The sequence below is a fragment of the Coccinella septempunctata genome, chromosome 2 (assembly GCF_907165205.1).
Source record: "Coccinella septempunctata chromosome 2, icCocSept1.1, whole genome shotgun sequence".
In the NCBI taxonomy this organism is placed as follows: Eukaryota; Metazoa; Arthropoda; class Insecta; order Coleoptera; family Coccinellidae; genus Coccinella; species Coccinella septempunctata.
Genome location: NC_058190.1, coordinates 52176883 through 52199401, shown reverse-complemented (window position 1 = coordinate 52199401; position 22519 = coordinate 52176883). Strand labels below are relative to the sequence as shown.

Below are 22519 nucleotides of genomic sequence, written 5' to 3'. Positions count from 1 at the left end.
TGTTGAGCTTGATACAATTTTTTTCCAATCGAACAAAGGCATACCTTTGATACCTTCCGAATTCAATGCAGTCCAATTGAGGATGATAATCATGTCCCCTATTCAATGAAGTCTTATCGCTTCAGTTATTGATTAGATAACGTTTTGGAACATTGAAAAATTATCCTTTTTAATTTTCTGTTTATTCAGACGGTACATTTCTCGATTAGTCCTGAATTCATTCGGAAAATTCAAAATGGGACTGAATATTGCCAACAAAGGAGAAGAATTCGAATTTTTAAACGGAAATCTCAAATACTATATTCACAGATATGTATAGGTATATCAAGCAATAAATGGACTCTGTCCTAATTATATATGTATTGATTATTTTGGATCTTTCCTAAACTTTTGACCTAGCTCTTTCTCTCTGGATAAGTTTGAAATTTCAAACAATACATCTATATTTTTCTGAGCCTTAAATTTCATTAAACATAGAGTAATCCCTCAAATAAGTACCTGTACAGAGTTATTGAATGGTTTATCATTTGCTTCAGTAAATGGTCCTTCGAAACAGGAAACAGTACTGAAAATGTATTATTTTTCATGAGTAGATGTTAAATTCCCGAAATTTTTTGAATTTTGAATATAATAACACTTTTCATCTCATTTCAATTCACTATCGCCAGAAAAAAATTACAGATAAGGACTCGTAATCCATCGTGATCACAATAAGTCGAGTTCAATTAACTGTATCTTCCGATATTGTACGTCCTGCTCAATAACAACGAAATTGATCTGGAATATGAAAATAACTGGCGCCATAACACTTCCAATTATCAAGAAATAGCTGCCTCAATTGGACTGATTGATTGTCATTCTCCATAAGTGGCATTCGCATTATCAAAACCAATAACATCTGGGAAATTTCTGTGTTTATCGCTAAACTACAGTACGAACGAATTATTTGGGCCACACTGTGTATTTGAAATATCTTAATTGAAAAAATGACGGCGATTGCCTTTTTTGTTCTGCAAGATTATTTTCAAATTAAAAAAACACTGAAAATTTATCAGAGAGCTTTATCTCCGAAGTAAACCGATTTTCTGGGTTTTCTATGGTGTTCATACTTCAAACGGTCTTTCATCATCTGTGATATCGGTTGCGAAGTAGAATCATGGCCACATCCGGTAGTTTCTGAAATATATTATGATTACTCATGAAACCGTTTTTATTGGAAAAAATTAGATTAAATTGAGACCATAGATTTATAAGTCTATGGTTAAGATGCACTTATTTCTCTGGTTTCTGATGTAGTTGTGTGTAGTTTCTGTGGGTCTATGGCAGAGTTGTAATTATTTTTCCTTGCCCAGAATAATATGGACCGAGCAAGGTGGAGTTCTGAATTTTCCGACGCTGAAAATTCCCCGTTGCTTTCACGTACAAGCTGGGAGTCTCCGACGTTGTTGGAAACCTAGTAAGGAAATCGATATCAGTAGACTTTCCCGAGAAATCTTAGGAATGCGAATAAAATGAAGGGAACGTGGAATATATTTTTCCTAGGCCGTCTGTGCTGATGAAATTTATTCAGTTCAGTTTTTCGGGGGCCCTTCAGAAAGGAATTATTATACAGTGATGAGAAAATAGAATTGAATTGAATTGTTCGTGTTTCGTGCATTATATTTGTGGTTTCGTTCATAGACTAATAATTCATTTATTATTAGACTATAGTTTCATCACAGACATAGACATATGGACATGCCTCTGTCTATGATCACAGATCGCCTTAACTACTAATGTGTTCTGTGGTGAAACCATAGTCTAATAATAAATAAATCAGTCTGTGGATGAAACCATAGATATTATACACGAAACACGAAAAAAACGCCTGAATAATGTCAAAAGTCACCTCAAAAATTCAATATAAATTTTCTTTTATATCACTTGAATTTGAGAACCTGGGACACTCCAAGGATTGTAAAATGATGAAAGCAACCGAAAGGCATTAATAAAATTTAAAAAAATACGTTTTCAGTCAAAGAGTTTTTTCTATTATTTTCAAGGTTGGCAAACGTTCCTGAACTCGTTCATTCTACTACGAAACAATCGCTTTGACACATGTTAAAATTCAAAAGATGAAACTCAAAGCTTTTTTCGAACCATAGACACAGAGACATGGACTGAGCAATGTCAGCATGAAATTGGCTTTTTTATAGAAAGAGAGAAATGTTCTTCGGGCATTTACCTGTCTCTTTTTTGTTCACATAGAGGTGAGTGTGGACCAATCAAAATTCTAGAAGAAGACAACTGCATGCCCGATGTTCAGTTTCTCTCTGTCACTTTTTTTGACCATTTTTCATGCATAGATGGAAAGGGAAGGCACAGTCTATGTCTATATGTCTATGTTTCGAACATATAGATATGAGTCTATGCATAAAACCTCATCTGTCAAAAAGCATAGAAGTCTACTCGATTACTAATATTCCGACATGTTTTAAAAATACATCTTCTCATCGTCTTTCTAACGAAACTGGTATCAATTAAAATTCAATTCGAACGCTACACGCGTTGTCCAAATTGACGATATTGAAATTAGAATAAATATACGAACAATATATACCACATACGATCATCAATGGAACATGACCCCTCCGGGTTCATCGTACCCTGAAGTGCGATTAACGTCGAATTTCATCCACGGGACCCCTCATGATTGCTAATTATTAGTATCAATTAAATTAATTTGTGGAACTGACTAATTCTTCTATTCGGATCTCGAAGCAGAACGCTGACCACTTCTACGCATCCAGTGAAATTAAAACGCTCGTTTAATGGCTGCAGGTAATTTTCGAACTGAAATACTGTCAAATAAAAATAAGGAAATTGTATCCCAGAACCTTCCCTCCAGACAGCTATCAAAGCTTTATTTTACACGCAATAACTAGTTCTCACCCTGTTCGGGTCTGTATTTTTGGGTATCATAGAGTTTGAATATGGAATTATCATAGACATAGAGATATGTCTCTATGTCTATGGAATTAATGTAATTTAATCTATGGTTTTCTCTGTGCTCTTAATTGTCCACCATAGACTTATGCTTTATAAAACATATTCTATATTCTAAGGACTTATGCTTTATTCAGGGCATAGACTTTTAACATAAAGATAAAGATAAAAAACTAATCGTAATGATATAAATTCAAAATTTAGAGAACTTATGTAATCGCCATAGTATTTCAATGGATCATCAGCTGTTACATTCTCATGATATTCCACAATGCTTGATTGACTTTATAGGCTTCGACCTTCGTCTAGAAAACATAATGGAACCAAGTTTGCTTTTTCTGGGCGGTTTCCAATTTGTTCATATAATTCTCACGGGCCTCGGAACGAGGTCAAGGACTTTCGCGAAAAATTCAGACGAAAAGGATTCCCAACCGCGTGGAACAGATGCAGAAAACATTGTTTCCCGAATTAGTCATAAATAATAAAGCATAATAATTTCCTAGTAGCCGGTATACGGTCACGTACATTAGCGGTACATAAACATTGACCATTGCAATTATTTCCGCAACAAAACAACAAATAATCGATGGAATGCGTCGACAATGGTTTGTACGTTTGTTTCCACAGAAGAGAACTATAATCTGAAGTTGTCAGCAAGGATAATACACATAAAAAATATGAAATCACTCGGTATCTAATGGAAGAAAAGTAGTAAAGCACTAACTTGAATCCAAGACAATTATCATAAGAGCATACACATAATGAAATTTACCGACGCTTCTTTGGAAAAAATATAATTTTGCGTCGAAATTGAAGAATAAATGGGTGAAAATTCGTTTGAGTCACAGAGTATGCTTACGTTGTGCAACTAGTTGTCAAATATGACGCTACTGGTTCAATCCCGAAGAAAAAGAGGGAGCATAAAAGAGACGAAGCGTGGGACGTGTCTGTCTTAGGTCATGTAGCAATGGACAACCATGGGGAACAACCCACTCTGTATGAAGAGATTAACTTCCAATATCCACCTGAATTTAGGAACTCAAAATCTAACTAAATGGGCTATTACCAACATTGCCACAGACACCTGAAATGTCAATAACTCCCGAAGTGATTTTTATACATATTTCATTAAAATACATCATTGCACAAGGGTATAGACATCTGAAAATGGGAATTTTAACCAAGAGTAAGTAACCTACCATTTTTGAAGTTCATTGATTTATTATGTTGCATCAATTCATGTATAAAAGTATAGTGGTCGATGAACATTTTCAAATTTCCCATGTAGTTCGGAATGAGTATCCTTCGAGGAACTCAATATGCAACATAACATTGATCGGATGCACCCATTAATGAATTCATAAGTGTTTCAATTGCCCATTCTCATTACTACGTTGAAGGAATATAATTAATTATCTCAGCACAGTTTTGAAGGATCTGAGGCTATGATTAAACATTTGTCGGATAATAGATGATTGCATGATTCTAGAGAGAAAATATTTGCGGTTGAATATGTTTCTTGTTTACCAATGATAAAGTCTTCGGTTTATTTTTATAGTATGACGGAACAAAGTGGTTTACGTCACACTGCTATGCATCTCTCTGGAGTATAGGGAAATGATGGAATATTTCTACATTTTAAATTGTTCGAAGATATACCTAATATTTCTGAGATTAGATAGAAGTCCTGCAATATTCGAGCTGAAGAACAACAAAGTTTAAAAGCACCATTAAGTGCTATAAGCTTATAGCAACAATCCAACAAATTTTGAGAATAATTGTATCATGAATAATGCTGATTCATTTGAGTCTGTTCAAATACTTTTCTATAGGTTATATTCATAGACTTGATTTCTATGATTGGAACTACAGAACTTATCATAATTCTCTCGTGACTCTATACCATAGACATAGAGTCTCTGTGTCTATGTCCCTATGTCTATGCTCTATACATAAAGAGCTGCGTCTGGACTTTCGATTCGAGGCCTGCTTCAATGTCGATTACAGCCAAATTTCGAACCTCTTGTTCCACCAAGGTGTATGACGGATCGAACTCGTTTTTTTTTTCTGCATGTCAGTTCAACAAAGACAGGTGGAAAAGGGAAAACAGGCACTCCCCTCCGTGGACTGTTTCCCCGTCGTGACAGACGGACCGAACGTCGGGTAGGGTGTTCCACACGGATGTCTTGTCGTACGTTGTACGCCTACTGACGTTTGGGACCTGCATGTACGCACACAAAGCGGAATTTATGAATAATTCACCTACTTCCTGTACTGGAACGGAGTTTTGAATTACCTGTGCTATATACTTTCATGTGTTGCTCGATTGTCTGTTTTCCGCTGCCGGTAGGGAAGGAAATACAAAGTCATGCGATTTGTGTTCTTCGTTTATCCACTCCTTCTATTCGATACTGACCGAACGAAGATCCTTCTAGTCTAGATCTAGGTAGCTTTTGACCAGATACAGATCTTGAATTTACGTACTCACCATTTTCAAGTCGTGTGGATGAATTACAAAATACAAATGACAAAATACAGTGAAGTTTAACAAAAAAATGGGTATCACCTAGGTTAGTTTAGGTTAGGATAACGTTTACGAAGTCAGTCTTCTCAAATTTCAGGTTTGAAAAATGGTTTTTCCATTCCTCTCCACATATCACTCATATCTACGAATGAAACACATTCTACGGTGTTAATCTTTTTTCATATTTCGTAAATAATTATAATTTTAGACCATAGATATTATAGTGTCTATGTCTATGTTTGAGACTGGGTGGAATCCATAGATATGGGACTCCCTGTCTATGGTGGAATCCACGGTAGCAAAAATATCACATTACCTCTATCACGATTAACACCATCGAATTACGCAATAAAAAAGCTCTAATCACAGATCAAACAGAAGATTTCCCATTCGACATTTCCAATGACGACTGATGATTACAGGGAATTATCGATGGGCGATATCGAGTGTTAGGCCAATTTCGCACTTGTAAAATTGGAGCAGCCAACTATACCACGAAGACGTCATAGAAATCCTTGGATGGTCATTTAAACAACTACAAATTAGATGCGGCACAAATATAGATTTGTGTAGTATGAAAAAAGTTCCTCAATGGGGTATTTATGAGGATAATAACTGTAATTTATGTAATTGCAGACGTTGCTTCTTCTTCCATTTAGCATTCGAAGGTGGGAGGAAAAATGAAAGGATCCTAGCGAGTTGTAAATTTCACAAGAAATGTCTCTAAAAAAGATAAGTAGATAACTTACTTGATTGACGCGGAAATGGAAATTTTCTGGAATTGGTGAATCTCAACTTTTGAAGTCGTTTTTTTTTTCAAAATATGTAAATGATCTCCTATAAGAGATTAAAACTTTCAGAGAAATACATGGAATGAGGTAAAACGGCAATTTCAAATAGCTTGATTAGTCTGTGACTTTCGAGAACCACAGACGAAACTACAATTCGATGTTCCAATACATAATTTTGACATTTTCAGAAAATGATTTCAGGAGCGGTTTTTCCAGCTAAAAAATGCATTGACTTCGAAGAAAAATAGTTTGAGAACTGAAATTTTCATGAATAAATTGCGTTTTTCATTACTAGGCTCTGAGAAAATTGTATCTGTTCCCAGGTATTCCCAATACCGTTTGGTATAGAATGACATACTTGAAATAACAAAAAAAAAAAAACGATTTTTTCATCATTTTCCCCTTCCTCATAAATTAAACCGCCCAATTAATGCAGTCGGCGAAATAATAATTGTATGATCGGTCCATGGGTCTTCTTTCGTGTATACTACATACTATGGTTTTCTACCTGACTTTCGGCAACTTACCTGAAATCTGCCTTTGATCGGAGACTTTCCTCTCTTTCTCTCTCCCACTGTTATATTTCATCTCCCTTCATTTCCTGACACTTGACAAGTTGCTTTTGAAATTCAGTCTAGGTTTCAGGCTAACCGTTCATCGGGTATTGTCGCTTGGCGGTTCACAATCCTCGGACAATGGTTACACTACAGGAATTTCAGAGATTTGCGTCGAACCAAAGCGTATGTTATGGGAACGACGGGGGTATTTTTGAATGGAAGTCAGGTGGAAAATCATTTTAGTTATGTCAGAAAATTTGACAGAATATACAGGGTGTAAATGAATAATTACGAAAATATACGAGGGGTGATTCCTTGTCAAAAAACAGTGTAGTATTTTCATATGTATTTTTTAGAGTGGCACCTGCTTAGATACAGCCCCCTAAAAATGGCACCAGAGAACTGACAGAAATGAAAAAAATGTTGGTGTTTCCTTATAATGTCAGCATGATATCCGCCTACTAGATAAATTTCAGTTCGAAGATATTTGCAGCCTAAATGACTCAAGCTATTAATTGTTGATAATTTTTTTTTTAAGTCGTTAGAAGAAATTACAAGAGATCTGATTCGTTCAGAATGAATCAAGCTATCAAAAATTGGGTTTTCAATGGTATCATATGACTAGGGAAAAAAGTTTCTTGCGAAAAAATGCCATACATCTTCAATGCATCGACATATATTACCTCCCCAGTCTACGGCCCTTGCTTCAAGAATTCTCCATCATGGAACATCGATGGATTGAACATCGATGCTTCACAACCAAATCTTCTATGTTCCTAGAATATCGATGCATCTCTATATATATATAGATTACCATACTCCATTCACATTTATTTTAGCAGTCGGTTGGCCATGAAATAATTTTCTCGAGTTTTTGTAACTAGAACGGAGTTTGGGTGGCACTCATGAAATGTCGTTAATGTCATAACGCCGTTGCCACAACTAAAATCAATTTTTATTACGAAAATTCCGAAAGTGATTGAAAAAAGAGACAGGATTTCAGGAAGTCCTATTTAGAATTCAGGTCCGCTCATTCAAATAGTTATACCCTGATATTCTAAAATCCACAATACGTCAGACGGTAGAGAACATATTCAATGTAAGAGAATTTATATAATGTTTCGTCTGAATCTAAACGACTTATATTTCAGCTGAATATTTCCACAATCAGAAAGATTGTGAATGAAGAGTATGACAGAGAATTTCCTTCTATTGGGAGACCCAAAAAAGTGGTGGCATTTGAGAATTTTATGTTTGAGTGAATTAATGCAAAAAGTTTACTACAGGATTTTCGATTAAAGTCATCGTAGAATAAGTTGATTTTTCTATTTTTAATTTGACATTGTAAATGTCTTAAGGTACCAATAAATACCTAATTATTATTATTATATCAATGCATTAAGATGAACAGCCACAAATACGAGCCAGTTGTCCTGCTAATTGTTTATTCATGTGAAATTTTTGTTCGAAGGTGATGTTCATCTTGAGTTGAAAGTTCCTTTAATTCCTTTTACTTATATTGATGATTTTTGTTGAAGAATTCAATATTCTTGTAATTATCTGTTAATTCCTTAGGGAGATACCCATTCCCAACCACTGCATCATATGCATTTCATCTTCGGGTTAATATTTTTAAAATCTACAACTGATGTAACGTATTCAAACTTTAGCCAAAGAAGATAACGAACATTAACTCTCTTCAAGCTAGTGCATATTATGATATTATACTGATCTCTTGTATTTTCCATGGAAATAACTGGATTTGGTAAGCCTTCAATCAGTCTGTATAAACTTCAATTATGTTCGTCACATATTTTCCGAAGAGATTCGACATTGTGATAAAATAGGTAATAACAGAAACTTTTAAGTAGAACGGGCAACATTGCGATGCTTCACAACTAAATCTTCTATGTTCCTTAAATATCGATGCATCTCTACATAGACATAGACATAGAGACATGGACTGAGCAATGCCAGCATGAAATTGGCTATTTATTAGAAAGAGTGAAAAGCTCGTCGGGACATTACCTTTCTATTTTTTGTTCACATAGAGGTGAGTGTAGACCAATCAAAATTCTAGAAAAAGACAACTGCATTCCCGACGTGTTTTTCTCTCTGTCACTTTTTTTGACCGTATTTCATGCATAGATATAAAGGGAAGGCACAGTCCATGTCTCTATGTCTATGTACATAGATTACTACATCTCTATTCTAAACAGAGACATAGAGTCTCTATTCTAAACCACATTTTCAGTGGTTCGTGACAGAAAAAATACGAAATGTGCCCTAGCATTAGCAAGTTCGTATCGTGTTTCAAGCGTTCGCCATTTCGAAAATTACACATCGAAACCGTCAGATCATCTCCAGCCTCATCGCCGTTGAAGAAGCCACCCGAAGACGACTTCAAAAATAAGAAACCCCCAATACAAACGCCAATCATTTCTTGATCCAGTGCAACTTGCATCCGTTCAGCTGTTCCACAGCTCGTCGTCCACGTTTCAAGGAGCATTCTCAGTGAAGAACGAACGACGAACCTCACGGATTTTACGAACGAAGCAAAAAATATCGGGATCCCACACACACGCAAGCTTTCGAGGGACAAGGCGGCTCGAAACTCTCCTAACAGTCGGCCAGCTGGCTATTGATCGGGGGCCGCCCGGTCCGCCGACCGGCCCCTGCAGCCTTCCGCTGGCCCGCCGTACCATGTCACTAGATTGTGAAGTCGGCCAGACAGGGCCTCCAGATACAGGATATCTTATGAAAATAAAAATGGTCACGTGACCCCGAGCTGGCTTCCCCCTTCCAGCGCTATGACAGTCGTGAACCGTGATAAGGTTTCTCAGAAAGGACGCAGCGTACAAGGAATTACTGTTAGGATGATAAAGCGTAATGAACGCTCACGAGCTGGAATGTTCTGCGTGGAAATGTGCGAATGGTTTGGTTTTTCGCCATCGGGAACGTTTGTAGCTTCGTGCTCCTTATAATACGAAGAAGATGCGAGGCAGCTATCGTTAAAAACGGCCAAAACGGAGGTTGTAGGGTGTGCCGAATGGTTCTGTTCAAGGCGCTTCACAATCTCGCCGTCGACGTCAGGGGTGACCATCATCGAAAAAGTCGATATTTTCGGACACCATTCCTGTGTTTCGAATCTTTGGGTAGCCCATTCTCAGGAAAATCCTGTTATTTTCGGGGATGTTCGGGATTCGGGAAAGGAATGTACACACATCTGCAAAGATTATAGAGACCTAACCTAACCTAACTCTTTAATCTTTGCACATCTGGTGGATCACCTGAACCAAAGAGGAAACTTCCTCTTTGCTTGAACTGTTAGTAGGCATCGCTAGGCTATGTATGAACCACAGAATATTCTGTGACATCGAACCGGAACTTGAAATTCCATACGCGGTATTAGGTTAGTTGAAAATATAACTGCTCAAATTCTGTGGTTGAAATATAATACATATGTAAATATAATTATTAAGGCGCAGTTTCACAATATATGGTTAACCCAAAGTTATTTAGTGACCAGTGGTTAAATCAAAAATTCTGTTCCACAAAGGGTGGTTTATCGTTTGACCTAATCTAAAGTTAACTTGTGGTTGACGTAACCCCGAAAATTTCATGAGTTAACTAAGATCATAGACATATAGACATGGACTGTGCCTTCCCTTTCTATCTATACAAGAAATACGGTCAAAAAAAGTGACAGAGAGAAACGCACGTCGGGCATGCAGTTGTCTCTTTCTAGAATATTGATTGGTCCACACTCACCTCTATGTGAACAAAAAAGATAAGGTAAATGCCCGACCATCATTTCTCACTTTCTATAAAAAAAGCCAATTTCATGCTGACATTGCTCAGTCCATGTCTCTATGTCTATGACTAAGAGTTACCTGGACATAGAATTTTCGTGGCGTATGCTTTTCTGCATAGATCTTTTGAGTTCTGTCAGAGACAATTCAGCATTTCTTCGAGATTACTGGTTAGGAAGCGTTTCACATGTATTGGGTGTTTATCAGTTATTATTTATGAACATCGTGGACGATTATGATGGGAATACTCATAATAGTGATGAGGAAACATCTTTTTTCAAAGGTTAACTTTCGATACGCGTATCTCCCAGAAAAATCATCGTCGATCTAAATTTCACACATATTATGAAAGAGCAACACTTCTAGTAATGAATCTCGAAATTCTATGGTCACCAGCCAACCTCTGAATGGTAACCATAGACTAGATATAACTCAAGTAATATAAACAGAATTCAATATGGAGCAGCACAAGATCCTATTATATCTCCATCGTTTAAACTTATGTTTTTATATCGAGATTAACCAAATAGGTTATTGGACTAGCGAACAACTACGAGGAATAGTGATAACCTTTTAGAACGTCATTTCCTTGAGGTGGCACATTCGAATTCAATGCATAAAGCATAGAATAAACACATTTTGGTTGCTGCTTCGAATAATGACACCTCAGTAGAAAAATTGGGCTCCTGAGTCCTGATCCTTATTCAATATTCATTTCGTTTTTTTCTTCTGTTTATAAAAATGCGCCCGAGGCGCTGAGGGAATAAAATGTCGTTTTTATTATACTGCTCCGTCTAATCTGGTGGTCTTACAGCCCTATCATTTTCTACGCTCACAACCAATTTTTTTCCGCGTTGTGATAGGTATTAAATACTGAAACGCAGGAAGCTCCGTTCGTACTATTGGTGAGTATGCTAATAGCCTCAATTTCAGACCGACAACTGTTGTCGATACTAATGCTAGGTGTGGAACTGTTCTTTAACACGTAATAATTCTCGACGAAATGACTTATACTTTTTATGTCTAATTGGTATTTTCATGTTTCTGTAATATTCCCTCGGCAATCGATTTGGTTTCAACACCTGGGCGGATGTTCCAAAGGACCAAATTTCGTCCGATTCGAATAGGGAAGAAGAGTAAACGGAACACAACTCTTATGTATTGCCATCGAGGAAGCTTCGCAACTATTGAAATTAAGCTACTTACAATAATTGTGAATAAAACGCTTGGTTTCTGGTACAAGCTTTGAGAAATCAAAGAGCAAAATTAATCTTTGGCGAAACGGAGTATTTGACAGTTGAAGGATCGTCCGTCGGATTTCTGTGAACCAAGAAGAAGAAAGCACTCTCTCAGAAAAGAATAAAATGGTTCTGTGATCTTCTGTCATTGAGGAAAGAGGAAACTTCACGACTGTTGACAAGACGATATATTTCTATGAATATGAATCAATGAGAGTGGGCGAAGCAGTGGCGTACCGACATAGTTCGGGGCCTGGGGCGGCTTTTGATGAGGGGGCCCTATAGAATATATTTAAAGATGAAACTTTTCCTCAAAATTTTTTGAAGGTTAGTTTTAATGCATCGTGATGAACACCCCACATAGTAACACTAATAAGTCTTTTCACTGTCACTCAAACAGTTTCGAAGTTATTTAAATTTTTTTTTTAAAATATGTTTGGTTTTTTTTTGCCCATCATTTGGGGGCCTATGCTGGTGCGGGGCCTGGGGCGGACCGCCCCACCGCCCCCCCCTACGGTACGCTACTGGGGCGAAGGCCATTTGATACAGATTTTTTTCTATTTTAGCTGATGGACAATTAATTTGAACAACGAAATGTTTTCTCTTATACTCGGAGACTCTCGATGCGAAGTTAAAGCTGAAGGTAAGCCGAAAACATATCATTATTTCCCATATTTCCCACGAAACTATCCGAAAAAAATCAAGACCCTAATCAAACGATCCCGCTCCTCCTGCTATCCATAAATTCTAACTCTCCCGGTTTCCTCAGAAGCTATTAACTATACAAAAAGAACGGTTACCACGCAACACGATGCATAATTTATTTCAAAAATTCTTATTTATTAAAAAAGGTAAATTTTAAATGTTTCGTTCCTCGATTTGGACGATACGCCAACTACTTGCTTGGACTCGCCAATCGGCCAGAGCAGCGGTCGCGCCCGTCCCTCCAACGGGCTGACAGTGCTCGGCTTGTGCGGCTGCACCATGCTGGTGCCTCTCCTTGCGGACCAGATCGTTGAGGGCGGGTTTCGGTGGGAGAGGACGCGCGGAAAATGTCTGGTCCATTACCTGCCAACTCTGGCATGCTACAGGCAGAGGAACCCTAGGCAATATATAATAGTAGCTTTGCGTTCATGGGATGTTTTCCATGGCGAATAAAACAAGAAGTGTATTTTGGATTCAGGAGAGCGTAGAGGTGGTTATGAATAATAAATAGGCTAGAAAGGAATGGCAATCAGACCGCTATGGTAAAATGTAAGAAATTCTCGACCGGCTACGGACTGACCTGCAGGTTTTTCAGCATAACAGGAAAAGGTTATTGGAAGATCGAGGCATTTTGGAATTCTTTGAACATAAAGGAACAGTCTGGAGAGCATCAATATGCGAATTTGGAGATTTTATCCGTCGTGAAATTGACTAGACGCCATTATTTATACTTTCCGCTTTAATTATCTTCATGTGACGCAATCCTAGTCATTTAGATTAATGGAATTAGAAAAAGCCAATTAAAATTCATATATGCAAATATATGAAATATAAGTAAGGCTTGAATCCATATTTTATTTAAAAATAATAATTTCACAAATCAGCCTTCCTAGGATTTCTCATATCAACACCAGCATAATGTTTTTATAATATTTATAGTAAAAACGATAAGACTTTCGGTAAAATCAGAAAATATTATACAGGGTCAGATCTATTTAGAGGGGGACTATGGGGATATCGAAAACCGTTAGAAATGCAGGGTAGCTTGAATTACGAAAAAGTTGCGTTATTCAAGGATGAGTGGGTGGGTGTAAACAGTTCTCAAATATCCTGAGATATCTCGAAAAAACTGAAAATCAAGATTATCATTTTTTCTTCATAACTCATTTGTTTTTGGAAATAACTACACGAAATTCGGTGTGTAGTCATAATCCTATATAGCGATTATACTGGTGTAAGCCACCCTTTATTTTTAACGGTTTTCAATATCCCTATAGTCAGCCTCTAAAAAGTTCTAACCCTGTATATATCTTATCGTTTTTTTATTCAATTTTTTTTATAGATGTTTTTCCAATTGAAAAATTCGAATATGATTTTCTTCCCTAGAATGTATCTTGATAATAAAATACATATGTATTTTCAAAACCTTCACGTTTTAGATGGAAAATATTCCATATACGTTAATAGGTACTCTCCTTTCAATGAAAACATTTTTCCAAATATGTATGACCTTTTTTTCGTCATTTTATGTTATTATTATTATTATTATTATTATTTATTTGATAAGAGTTAAGAAACAATTCTATAAACTCAAAGAATACAAAAAAAGAAGTAATGCAAAGAATACAAAAAAAGAAGTAATGCATATCCCGAGAGAAAAAGAAAAAAAAAACAAAACTTGAATGAGTTACAACTTGAAGATAGAAAAATTATAAATATTGAAAAATAATGAATGAAACAGATGAAACAATGCAACATCCTCAAGATTGGCGACCCTGCGTCCATCCATCGTATCTGTTCTTGAAATTGTTCACAGAGGTGGCATCCACGACGGCAGATGGTAATTGATTCCAAAAATGTTTGTATCTCTACTTTTCTAGTTTGCTGAAATTTTGAGTTTTTTCGTTAGTAATAATGATGAAAATAGTTGGTAAAATTTCCTCTTGAACTTTCACGTTAATGAAATTAAACGTTCGATATGAATCAAGCTATGAAAACAACCACAACCAAAAATTTTTTTTATTGCCTTCAGCGCCCATAGAATGTCTGCTCAATTTTATTTGTGTCAGTTTTCTGGTTTCTGAGAAAAAAATTTGAGGAGCTGTTTGTAAGCAAGGACTGCTAAGAGAAGTTATGTATATGAAAGACCTACACTTTTTTCGACAAGGAATCTTAAATTCATCTGCGTTTTTCTCAAAATATAAACCGACAAATTTTCGAAACAAATGTTCTTCGTGAAAATTTAAGAGTGTTATAATGTGATAAACAGTTTTAAATCAATTAAGATTGGAATAAAAGACTTTTGGAAATTTTAGAAAAATTTATTGCAAATTTTAAGTATCAACACTTTCGATATCCGCTGCAACAGTACTTTCGTATATTGACAAACCAATAGACGCCTTAAACTTAACAATATCGATTCCGAATCATTAACAACTGTCAAAAAATAGAGATTTGGAATGCATTCATCAATTATCATAATCACAATCCTCCCCATCAAAATAATCGTATCACAAAACGAATATAAATTTTTCTGAAAAACTACTCCGCTGAAAGTGATTTTTACTGCCAATAAAATCCGAAACTTTCAGTTACACATTGTGAGAACAAATAAAGAATTCTCTTCTAGATTATAAGAAAAATAATGGCATAAAACGATATGAACCAAGGTGAGAAATTGTAATTCCCCCCCTCCCCCTTTTTAGATGTGTCCAACCCTACAACACAAGTATAACTTCCGTAAACATCAAAAGGCACTATCTTATCAGTAAGCACCACGAAATATAGGTCGTTGACTCCGACCATTTTGGCCCCTCGGTGGATCTCCCTCCGGTCATTTCTCCCTCTTCACAGTCGTCCTCTTGTACGTCTGCAACACGTTCATAAAATGCACCCTCACTTGCAGATTCTCCTCGTTCGAGAGGGTCTCCATAAAGGGCAGCAAGGACAGCAGAAAACTCTTGTTCCCCATCACGTTGTCGGCCACGTCCTTCTTCTGGATCTCCGCCAGGTCTTCCATGGCCCTCACCATGCGTTCCGAGAGGTCCACCCTGATGTCTTCAGTCTTCGTCTTTTTGGGCGCCGGCTCCGACGGACTGGTATCAACTTGAGTTTCCACCGGTATGAAGTGGAACTGCAGGTAGTTGCTCGGGTCTTCGCCGTCCAGTATCGGCGAACTGTTCGAGTCCTGTTGGTCGGAGTTGTCGTCCTCTGGTTTCGATCTACCCCTGAAATTTTTCTTCTATCTATCTTAAATCACCTTACCCGCATATACTAAGGATACTAACCCTTTGGGTCCGCAGTGATCGGCAAGGAAATTCAGTTGATCGAAATAATAATATTTGGTCCTTCGACCCGGATTCAGTCCCAGTCTCTTGTCTCTCTCCTCCACCCTTATCGTTCTTCTGTAGCTGTCCCGCAAGGCTTTCCACTTGGACTGCATTTCCCGACCTGGAATCGAGTACAAGATTACGAAAAAACGCTCGAAAATCTGAATTTTTTGTTCAATTTGTAATTGTGGAATTTCGGATATTGGATTACTTTCGCAGTAATAAACAATTTACATCGTTTTCCAATAATTTTCGACAAAAAAGTAGTGGAGGTGATAACCCCTATTGCCTCCCCTTATTGCCGCCTCTGGAAAAGTACATTTCCCTGTACGCGTCTGCGCGAACCACATCGCGACCGGATCCGCGCGTCTATGGAACCCCTAAACCCAAGTACCAGGTACTCACTTATGTTCTCTTTCTCCACCCGTGACATGAACTGGAAATTCTGTATGAAAATTTCGGAAATCTCGTACCAAGTGGTCCTCCTCAGTTCGGTGCTGACGACACCCACGCGGCTGTCATAGAGCAGGGGCCTCTTCTTGACTTCTTCGATCAAGAGGGCAGGGTCGATGCTCTTGACGCATTTGTACATTTTCCCGATACGGAACGACGCGATACCGTCCTGCTGTCGACTGCTTGCGATGTCGTGAGGCTCCGCTCAACCAAACGGAGCGGCACGGAAGAGCGGTATATAGGGCCACGTTGCCGGGTCGTACGCCTCAAAATTCAGCTGGTCGGAGACGGTCATCCGACTTCGTATAAATTGTATGGGAGATAAGTGGTGATTTTCCTTGAAATAACCTTATTTTATTCATTTTATGAGGAATCGCCTTTACTTGATTCTATGTTCCGCAGGTTCGTTCAGAGGGAGGGGTCACTAAGATCATGATCATAGAGATTAAGCATAGAAGTGACATACGTTTTATTTTCCTAATTAATTACGGTAGAAATAATACGAAGATTGATATTCTGTGCTTAAACGTCATGCTGTTACCATAGAATATAAAATACTTCACGTAGGTAAAGTTTAATTTCATTGTGACATTTACATATTTTTGCTTTGCGAATAAGGTGGTGCAAGCTTACGGTTAATGTTGATAGATCATCCAAGTGAGTACATATTCCTTCAGTTCAAATACTCTCCTATGCTCTATTCATTATAAATAAAGTCCATTCAAGAATTATTGACTGCTAGGTGGATATGGAAAATAGAATTTAAGTTAATAGCAATAGAGCAGCCCATAAGTTGTGATTTTGTATTGCGGAATTCAGGTGGAAATGAGATAAATTGAATTATTGACATTACAGAAGACCTTGAAAATCTTGTCGCAGCTCTGTTCATAGAAGATTCAAATAATTTCTGTAGTTTTGATCACAGTGCTAAAATATATAAATATAACTTAGAAGAGTATTTAAAAATGGTGAATACCTAGTAAAATTCAGAGCAAATTAATCAGCATTCGACATTGATACAATTATTTCCTCAATTTGTTGATTAAATGAAGAACATAAACTATAACACAAAATCAAATATATCTTCGAACGATTCATAGACTAACATGTAATTGGTCTATGGTCTCAGTAACAGCCTGAATTACGCAACTAAAATATTTCTTTGTGGGCTATTACCAACTTAAATTCGATTTTCGACACCCGGGATGTCAATAATTCTTGAATGGAGTATATGTTAGAAAATAACCTTGTTTTCTGGGGGAATCTTCAAAATCGACCCGCTTTTCTCGATACCGTGGAACTTACCACTACGCCAGGAGGAAGGCTGGCTTGGCCGGCGTTTCGCTCCGGCGACCACGCGGCAACGCCGCCCTCGTCGACTTTGCCTCGTCCGTCACCCCGCCAAACGCGTCGCAGGCCAAGCGGCCCGGTTCCCGGTTCGGTTGATTATTCGGGCTTCCAACATTATCGCGGTATCCGAAGTTTTAGGAATGTTCTAAACTTCGTGGGAGTCGGACTCCGGTTTTTTTTCCGACGGAGTCCTTGCGGGAAGTGGCGGAGAATACGAAAGTTGGTTATCGAACTCCGGGAGAAGTCGATTCGACGTTTACGATAGGGTTCGTCAGGGATAAATTACTGTACACTGCCGCAAAGAGGAATACGTACACGCTGGTCTTCCGAATCATCAACATTCATTCAAGAAATTGATGATCTGTAGACTTTTGACAGTTGACGTTTTGTGACTGTCAAAATTTCGTAACCTTGACGACGAACGACGATTTCCTGAACGATTGTTATTTTAGAGGTTATTTTTCGTCTTTTCAATATGGTTCTTTATCAATTTCCTCTGAAGGAACTGAACCATACCGGAGCAAGAATGAGTCCAGCTCCAAGGTGACCAATCTAAGGAAACATGAAAAATATATTTCACTGCATGAGATGAACGTATTGACAAAATCACTGTGAGCATAAAAGGCTCATCCTGCATGTTTTAATCGGAAGATATATTTGCCCACCTGTAAAGATCTACTCACAATTTCAAGGACCGGAAGTAGGCTGAACCATCCGCATTCCCCCTAAAATTGCAAGGAAGTAAAGAAAATATGAATATTTCTAATTGTCAGCAAAGTTTCGAATTACTCCGAAAGGTTTTGTTCTGATTTAGGTTAGGGGAACCAAGTTCTGTTCAATAATCTACATCTAGGTGTCACATTTCGACCTGTCTGCAAACAAGTACCATCACACATCACATAATCTCATCTACATCTGTGAGAGATTATGGTCCAGGTTGAATACAGTATTCCAGGAAACAATACCGACAAACCCTCAACGGAACGTTAGAAGGGTCTGGTCTTTTGGTCTCAACGATCAAAGAAGAAGGAAACCCACACAATGAAGTCTTACAGCTATAAGAACAAGTAGGTACTTTCCGAAAATGATTATTGAAAATTGTTATTTCTGTATATACGATGCGTGTCTACACTTTTCACTTGAGAACTGTTTGATTCACGCGCTACCAACATGAGGAACTCAAATCGGACAATCCTGAAAATTTCATGGTGCAAACGGCCATGCACCGGAAACTTAATATGTGGTCGGTAAAATTTGGGGTGGTCATGGCATCTTTGTGAAACCCATGTTACTTGTCTGGTTTTCTCAGAAATAGATCGCATAGTGTCCCACCACAATCAGAAGATGTGGAATCCGGCCTGTACCTGGATTCGTCCGTAGTCCTTATTGAAATCATTTTCTACAGAATAAAAGTGGTATATTCCCCGTGTATTCCGCTTTGACACGAAAATTATAGCACGAACCACACGAGAGGCACAGACATGAATAGAGTGATTGATGGACGTATTCATCCAGCGACCTTGATCCGTCTTCATTGCCGATAGTTTAATCTCGTGTGAGATTGATTCATAATTAATTCTATTGTTATACATTTCTTCATTCCGCCTTAGTCAACCGTTTCTCGATCAAAATAGAACCTGTTCCCTGTTCTACTTCAGTTTTCGAGGATTGTTTCCCTAGTCGGAAAAAGGAAGCATAGAAATTTATTCTGTTACATAGAAAATTCCTTATAAGGATCCATAGACCTGATATCTATAAAATGAATTTGATATATTAAGTTTATGGTACGACCACAAATATCCTGTGATACGTCCCTTTATGCATCTAAGGGTTAAATGAAGAATAACAATTAAAGCAATTTCAAGTTTGTTTATGAAACTAGCCGTTAGAATTTTAAATTTGGTTCATCACGGATGCAAATGCGATTGATTTGAGACTTGAAGAAATCATAATTTCTCTTAGGTAACATTCTCGGTATAAAAAGTATGATGGATGCAATTTGTACGCATGTAGTACTTCTTAATTGAGCAATGGGAAATGCATGTTATTACGTATCTGCAATGAAAATAATTGAAATTTACCGCAATTTTCATAGATTCGATATTTGCATAAATACAAGTGCCGGTAACATGGATTGCCTGATTGCCATGTTTAAATATCGATCATAGGCAATTAGGAAGGACGCGAAAAATTGCAGCAATTAGTGATGTTTACAAAAAACATGTTATTACACCTTTGAGGTGGCACTTTCGAAATTGTTTCATGGGAAAATCGCTATAGTTATAGTTATTTATGTTTGAAACTATTACAAGTGTATATACGTAGAAAATTATGCACAAGTTGTAGTTGGAATGATTCGATTACCATCCTTCATTGACATAAGACATAATATGAAAAGATAAAATAAACTCTTTTTGTATTTCTCATTCTCATAAAACAATTACTCCTTTCCTTCTTTCTCTGTAATGAAAGGTAGAGGAATTATGAAAAAAGAAAAAATCACTTGATTGGATATGTCACTTTCGTCCTTATATTCTATGAAGTTCCATTCAATTTCAAGACTTCCGCGTTTATCTATCCGTGCACTGCAATCTGCCGTTCTCTTATGTTATTTATATGAGATTCTTAAACTCCCAAAATAACAAATCTTTGATCATACAAACTCTTCCTCCGAAAAAACGGAATGACTAGTCCATCGAATCGGAAGACGATTCAAGAAAACCAATATATTCATATTGGTGAGTGTATTCTGTGGAACAGTCAGTGTTGCCATTTGCGCAATGGTGCGCACGAAATCGCCGCAATAGGAGCATATTAAACATGGTTCCAGTTGTCAACTGTACGAATGGTTTCACGTCAACTGTTTGGAAAATATCGTTCTAAATGCTTTCATTTTAGCTACAATGGATAAAAAAAGTCCGGTACGTCGAGCAAAACGTTCGGCAAAAGTGTTGGAAGATAATTTTTGGGATTGTAGTGTGTGTACTTATAGGAATACAGCTGAAGCATTCAAATGCCTAATGTGTGACGTTCGTAAAGGAACTTCTACGAGAAAACCTCGCATAAATCCCCAACTAGTAGCACAGCAGGTAGCTACTCAGTTTTTGCCTGCCACAAGTACCCAAAAAAAGGAAAAGAAAGACAAGAAGTCCCTTAAAAAACGAAGGCATCCACCTAGGCTTAAAAATGTTGATAGAAGCTCGGCACAAACCAGGGAGGTAACTGTGAATAGTGTAACTGTAGTGATAACAGAATACAAACCAAAAGTGAAGAGTTCAGATACAATATCTAGTTCTAGTTCCTCAGATCATGGTTCACAGTCCGAGTCCAGCATGGATGCTCGGTGAAACTGCACTATGAGAACAAACAATTTCATTAATTCTCTTATATGTTCTTATCAATGTAAGTTATAAGAAGAATCTATATGTGATTAGACTGGAATGATATTTTGACATTACTGAATCACCGAATGATTTGAGATGTTTATTATCAATTCAACTGCCGCTTAATGGTAATTATTCAAACTCCAATAACCAAATACTGTGAATGAAATAATGTACATAGCATTAGACTATTAACAAATCTGCTCGTGTACTGCCGATACATTGTTACTTGAATTCAAACCTTTTATACGGTCTGCGCCTCTGGATACCCAATATACAGGTCCTACCTAGACATTTTTACCTAGGTCAAAATAAGTGATGTCCTTCAGTCTCTCACAAATTTCATTTTGTTTCTAGCCAATCAGATTTGGAAAGAATTTTCCATCTATTGCATTTATTGTTTTTTCTAGAGAGTTCTTTACGAGGGCCACATATACTCAAATCATTAGGAAAATAAATGCTATTTGATTTTCTGTTTGATTAATGGGGAAAACAAGTTGATCTTAATAGTTTAAGATCCCAGTTGTTATTAGATATCCAATATTGATATGAAAATTCTAATGTTCATGCTAAAGACTGATTGAATAAGTTGATAATTCTCACTAAATCAGTTTATATTCACTTTATTATTTTTTTGTAGTTCAAAATACACACTTAGAATATATGCCCCAATTGTTTATGGAAATATTGTTATGATGAGATATTTTGAATATCAGAAATGAGTATAATATACATTATTCAACAGAAAATTTTTTATGATCGAAGGCAGTTTGAGGATGTACATGATATATCGTTGAAGTGAATTGTAATTTTGTGAACATGTTTACCTTATGATTCATTGAAGAGATCATGAATAATCCATGTGTCTTGACAATTATATATGGGGCAGAGTCTTCACTTCGAATTTTAATTAGAACGAGACCTACAAGACGGTTGGATTTTGCATCTATTTTTAAAAGAATGAAATACTGTAAATTTTATATTTTTCAACGAAGCATTCAAAATGTTATTTTTAAATTATTGCTCAATGTTAAATGTGATGGAGTACTAAGATCTAAATCGAACTATGTTCAGATTGTGTGCATTGTAATAAGTGTGAATACACGTTCAACAGGAGCATTTGTGTATTCCATAAAAACTACCTAAATACTTCACTGCCGACTACTTTTATACGGATTACAATTTTTGGTATGGATTATGAAGTCGCTTTACTGAAAGTGGGATGAAACTCGAAATTCTTGTCGTTTCAATAATCATTGACAAATACTTACATGAGTTTTGCTCGATTATGGAAAATATTCTTTTTATTCCTGTGCATTCGTATGTTGCAACCATAGATTTATATTTTTATATTATTTATAAGTCTATGGTTGCAACTAACTAACTAACCTG

General features: G+C 36.9%; 2 protein-coding genes and 2 long non-coding RNA genes across 5 annotated transcripts; 2 read left to right on the top strand and 2 right to left on the bottom strand.

Moving 5' to 3' along the window:
• Positions 1-1060: 1060 nt before the first annotated feature.
• On the bottom strand, positions 1061-7178 carry LOC123308212. Its single transcript, XR_006537067.1, has 3 exons — positions 6828-7178; positions 1273-1453; positions 1061-1176 (listed from the first exon to the last, which is right to left on the bottom strand). It is a non-coding gene; the product is annotated as an uncharacterized LOC123308212 (long non-coding RNA).
• Positions 7179-14917: 7739 nt separating this feature from the next.
• On the bottom strand, positions 14918-19390 carry LOC123308262. Of its 2 annotated transcripts, none has more exons than XM_044890849.1 (3): positions 18862-19390; positions 15900-16062; positions 14918-15839 (listed from the first exon to the last, which is right to left on the bottom strand). In XM_044890849.1, the coding sequence occupies exons 1-3, from the start codon at positions 19064-19066 to the stop codon at positions 15446-15448; spliced, it is 762 nt and encodes a 253-aa protein (XP_044746784.1). In that variant the 5' UTR covers positions 19067-19390; the 3' UTR covers positions 14918-15445. The 2 variants fall into 2 exon arrangements, with proteins under 2 accessions (XP_044746784.1, XP_044746786.1); XM_044890851.1 differs by lacking the exon at positions 18862-19390 and adding an exon at positions 16347-16669.
• Positions 18346-18673, top strand: LOC123308263. Its single transcript, XR_006537081.1, has 2 exons — positions 18346-18485; positions 18559-18673. It is a non-coding gene; the product is annotated as an uncharacterized LOC123308263 (long non-coding RNA).
• Positions 19391-20534: 1144 nt separating the features above from the next.
• On the top strand, positions 20535-22243 carry LOC123308085 (YY1-associated factor 2). Its single transcript, XM_044890628.1, has one exon. It carries the CDS (start codon positions 20648-20650, stop codon positions 21089-21091), a length of 444 nt encoding a protein of 147 aa, XP_044746563.1. The 5' UTR covers positions 20535-20647; the 3' UTR covers positions 21092-22243.
• The last annotated feature ends 276 nt before the right edge of the window (positions 22244-22519 follow it).

What these genes read in the sequence shown, in the direction of transcription:
- LOC123308262 (XM_044890849.1), bottom strand. Translation starts at nt 19,066, where the DNA reads ATGCGATCTATTTCTGAGAAAACCAGACAAGTAACATGGGTTTCACAA. An exon ending in GAAAAGTGTAGACACGCATC is followed by an intron (nt 16,063 to 18,861) that starts GTATATACAGAA and finishes ACTCGATTCCAG; the next exon opens with GTCGGGAAATGCAGTCCAAG. An exon ending in GATCACTGCGGACCCAAAGG is followed by an intron (nt 15,840 to 15,899) that starts GTTAGTATCCTT and finishes GAAAAATTTCAG; the next exon opens with GGGTAGATCGAAACCAGAGG.
- LOC123308085 (XM_044890628.1), top strand. Translation starts at nt 20,648, where the DNA reads ATGGATAAAAAAAGTCCGGTACGTCGAGCAAAACGTTCGGCAAAAGTG.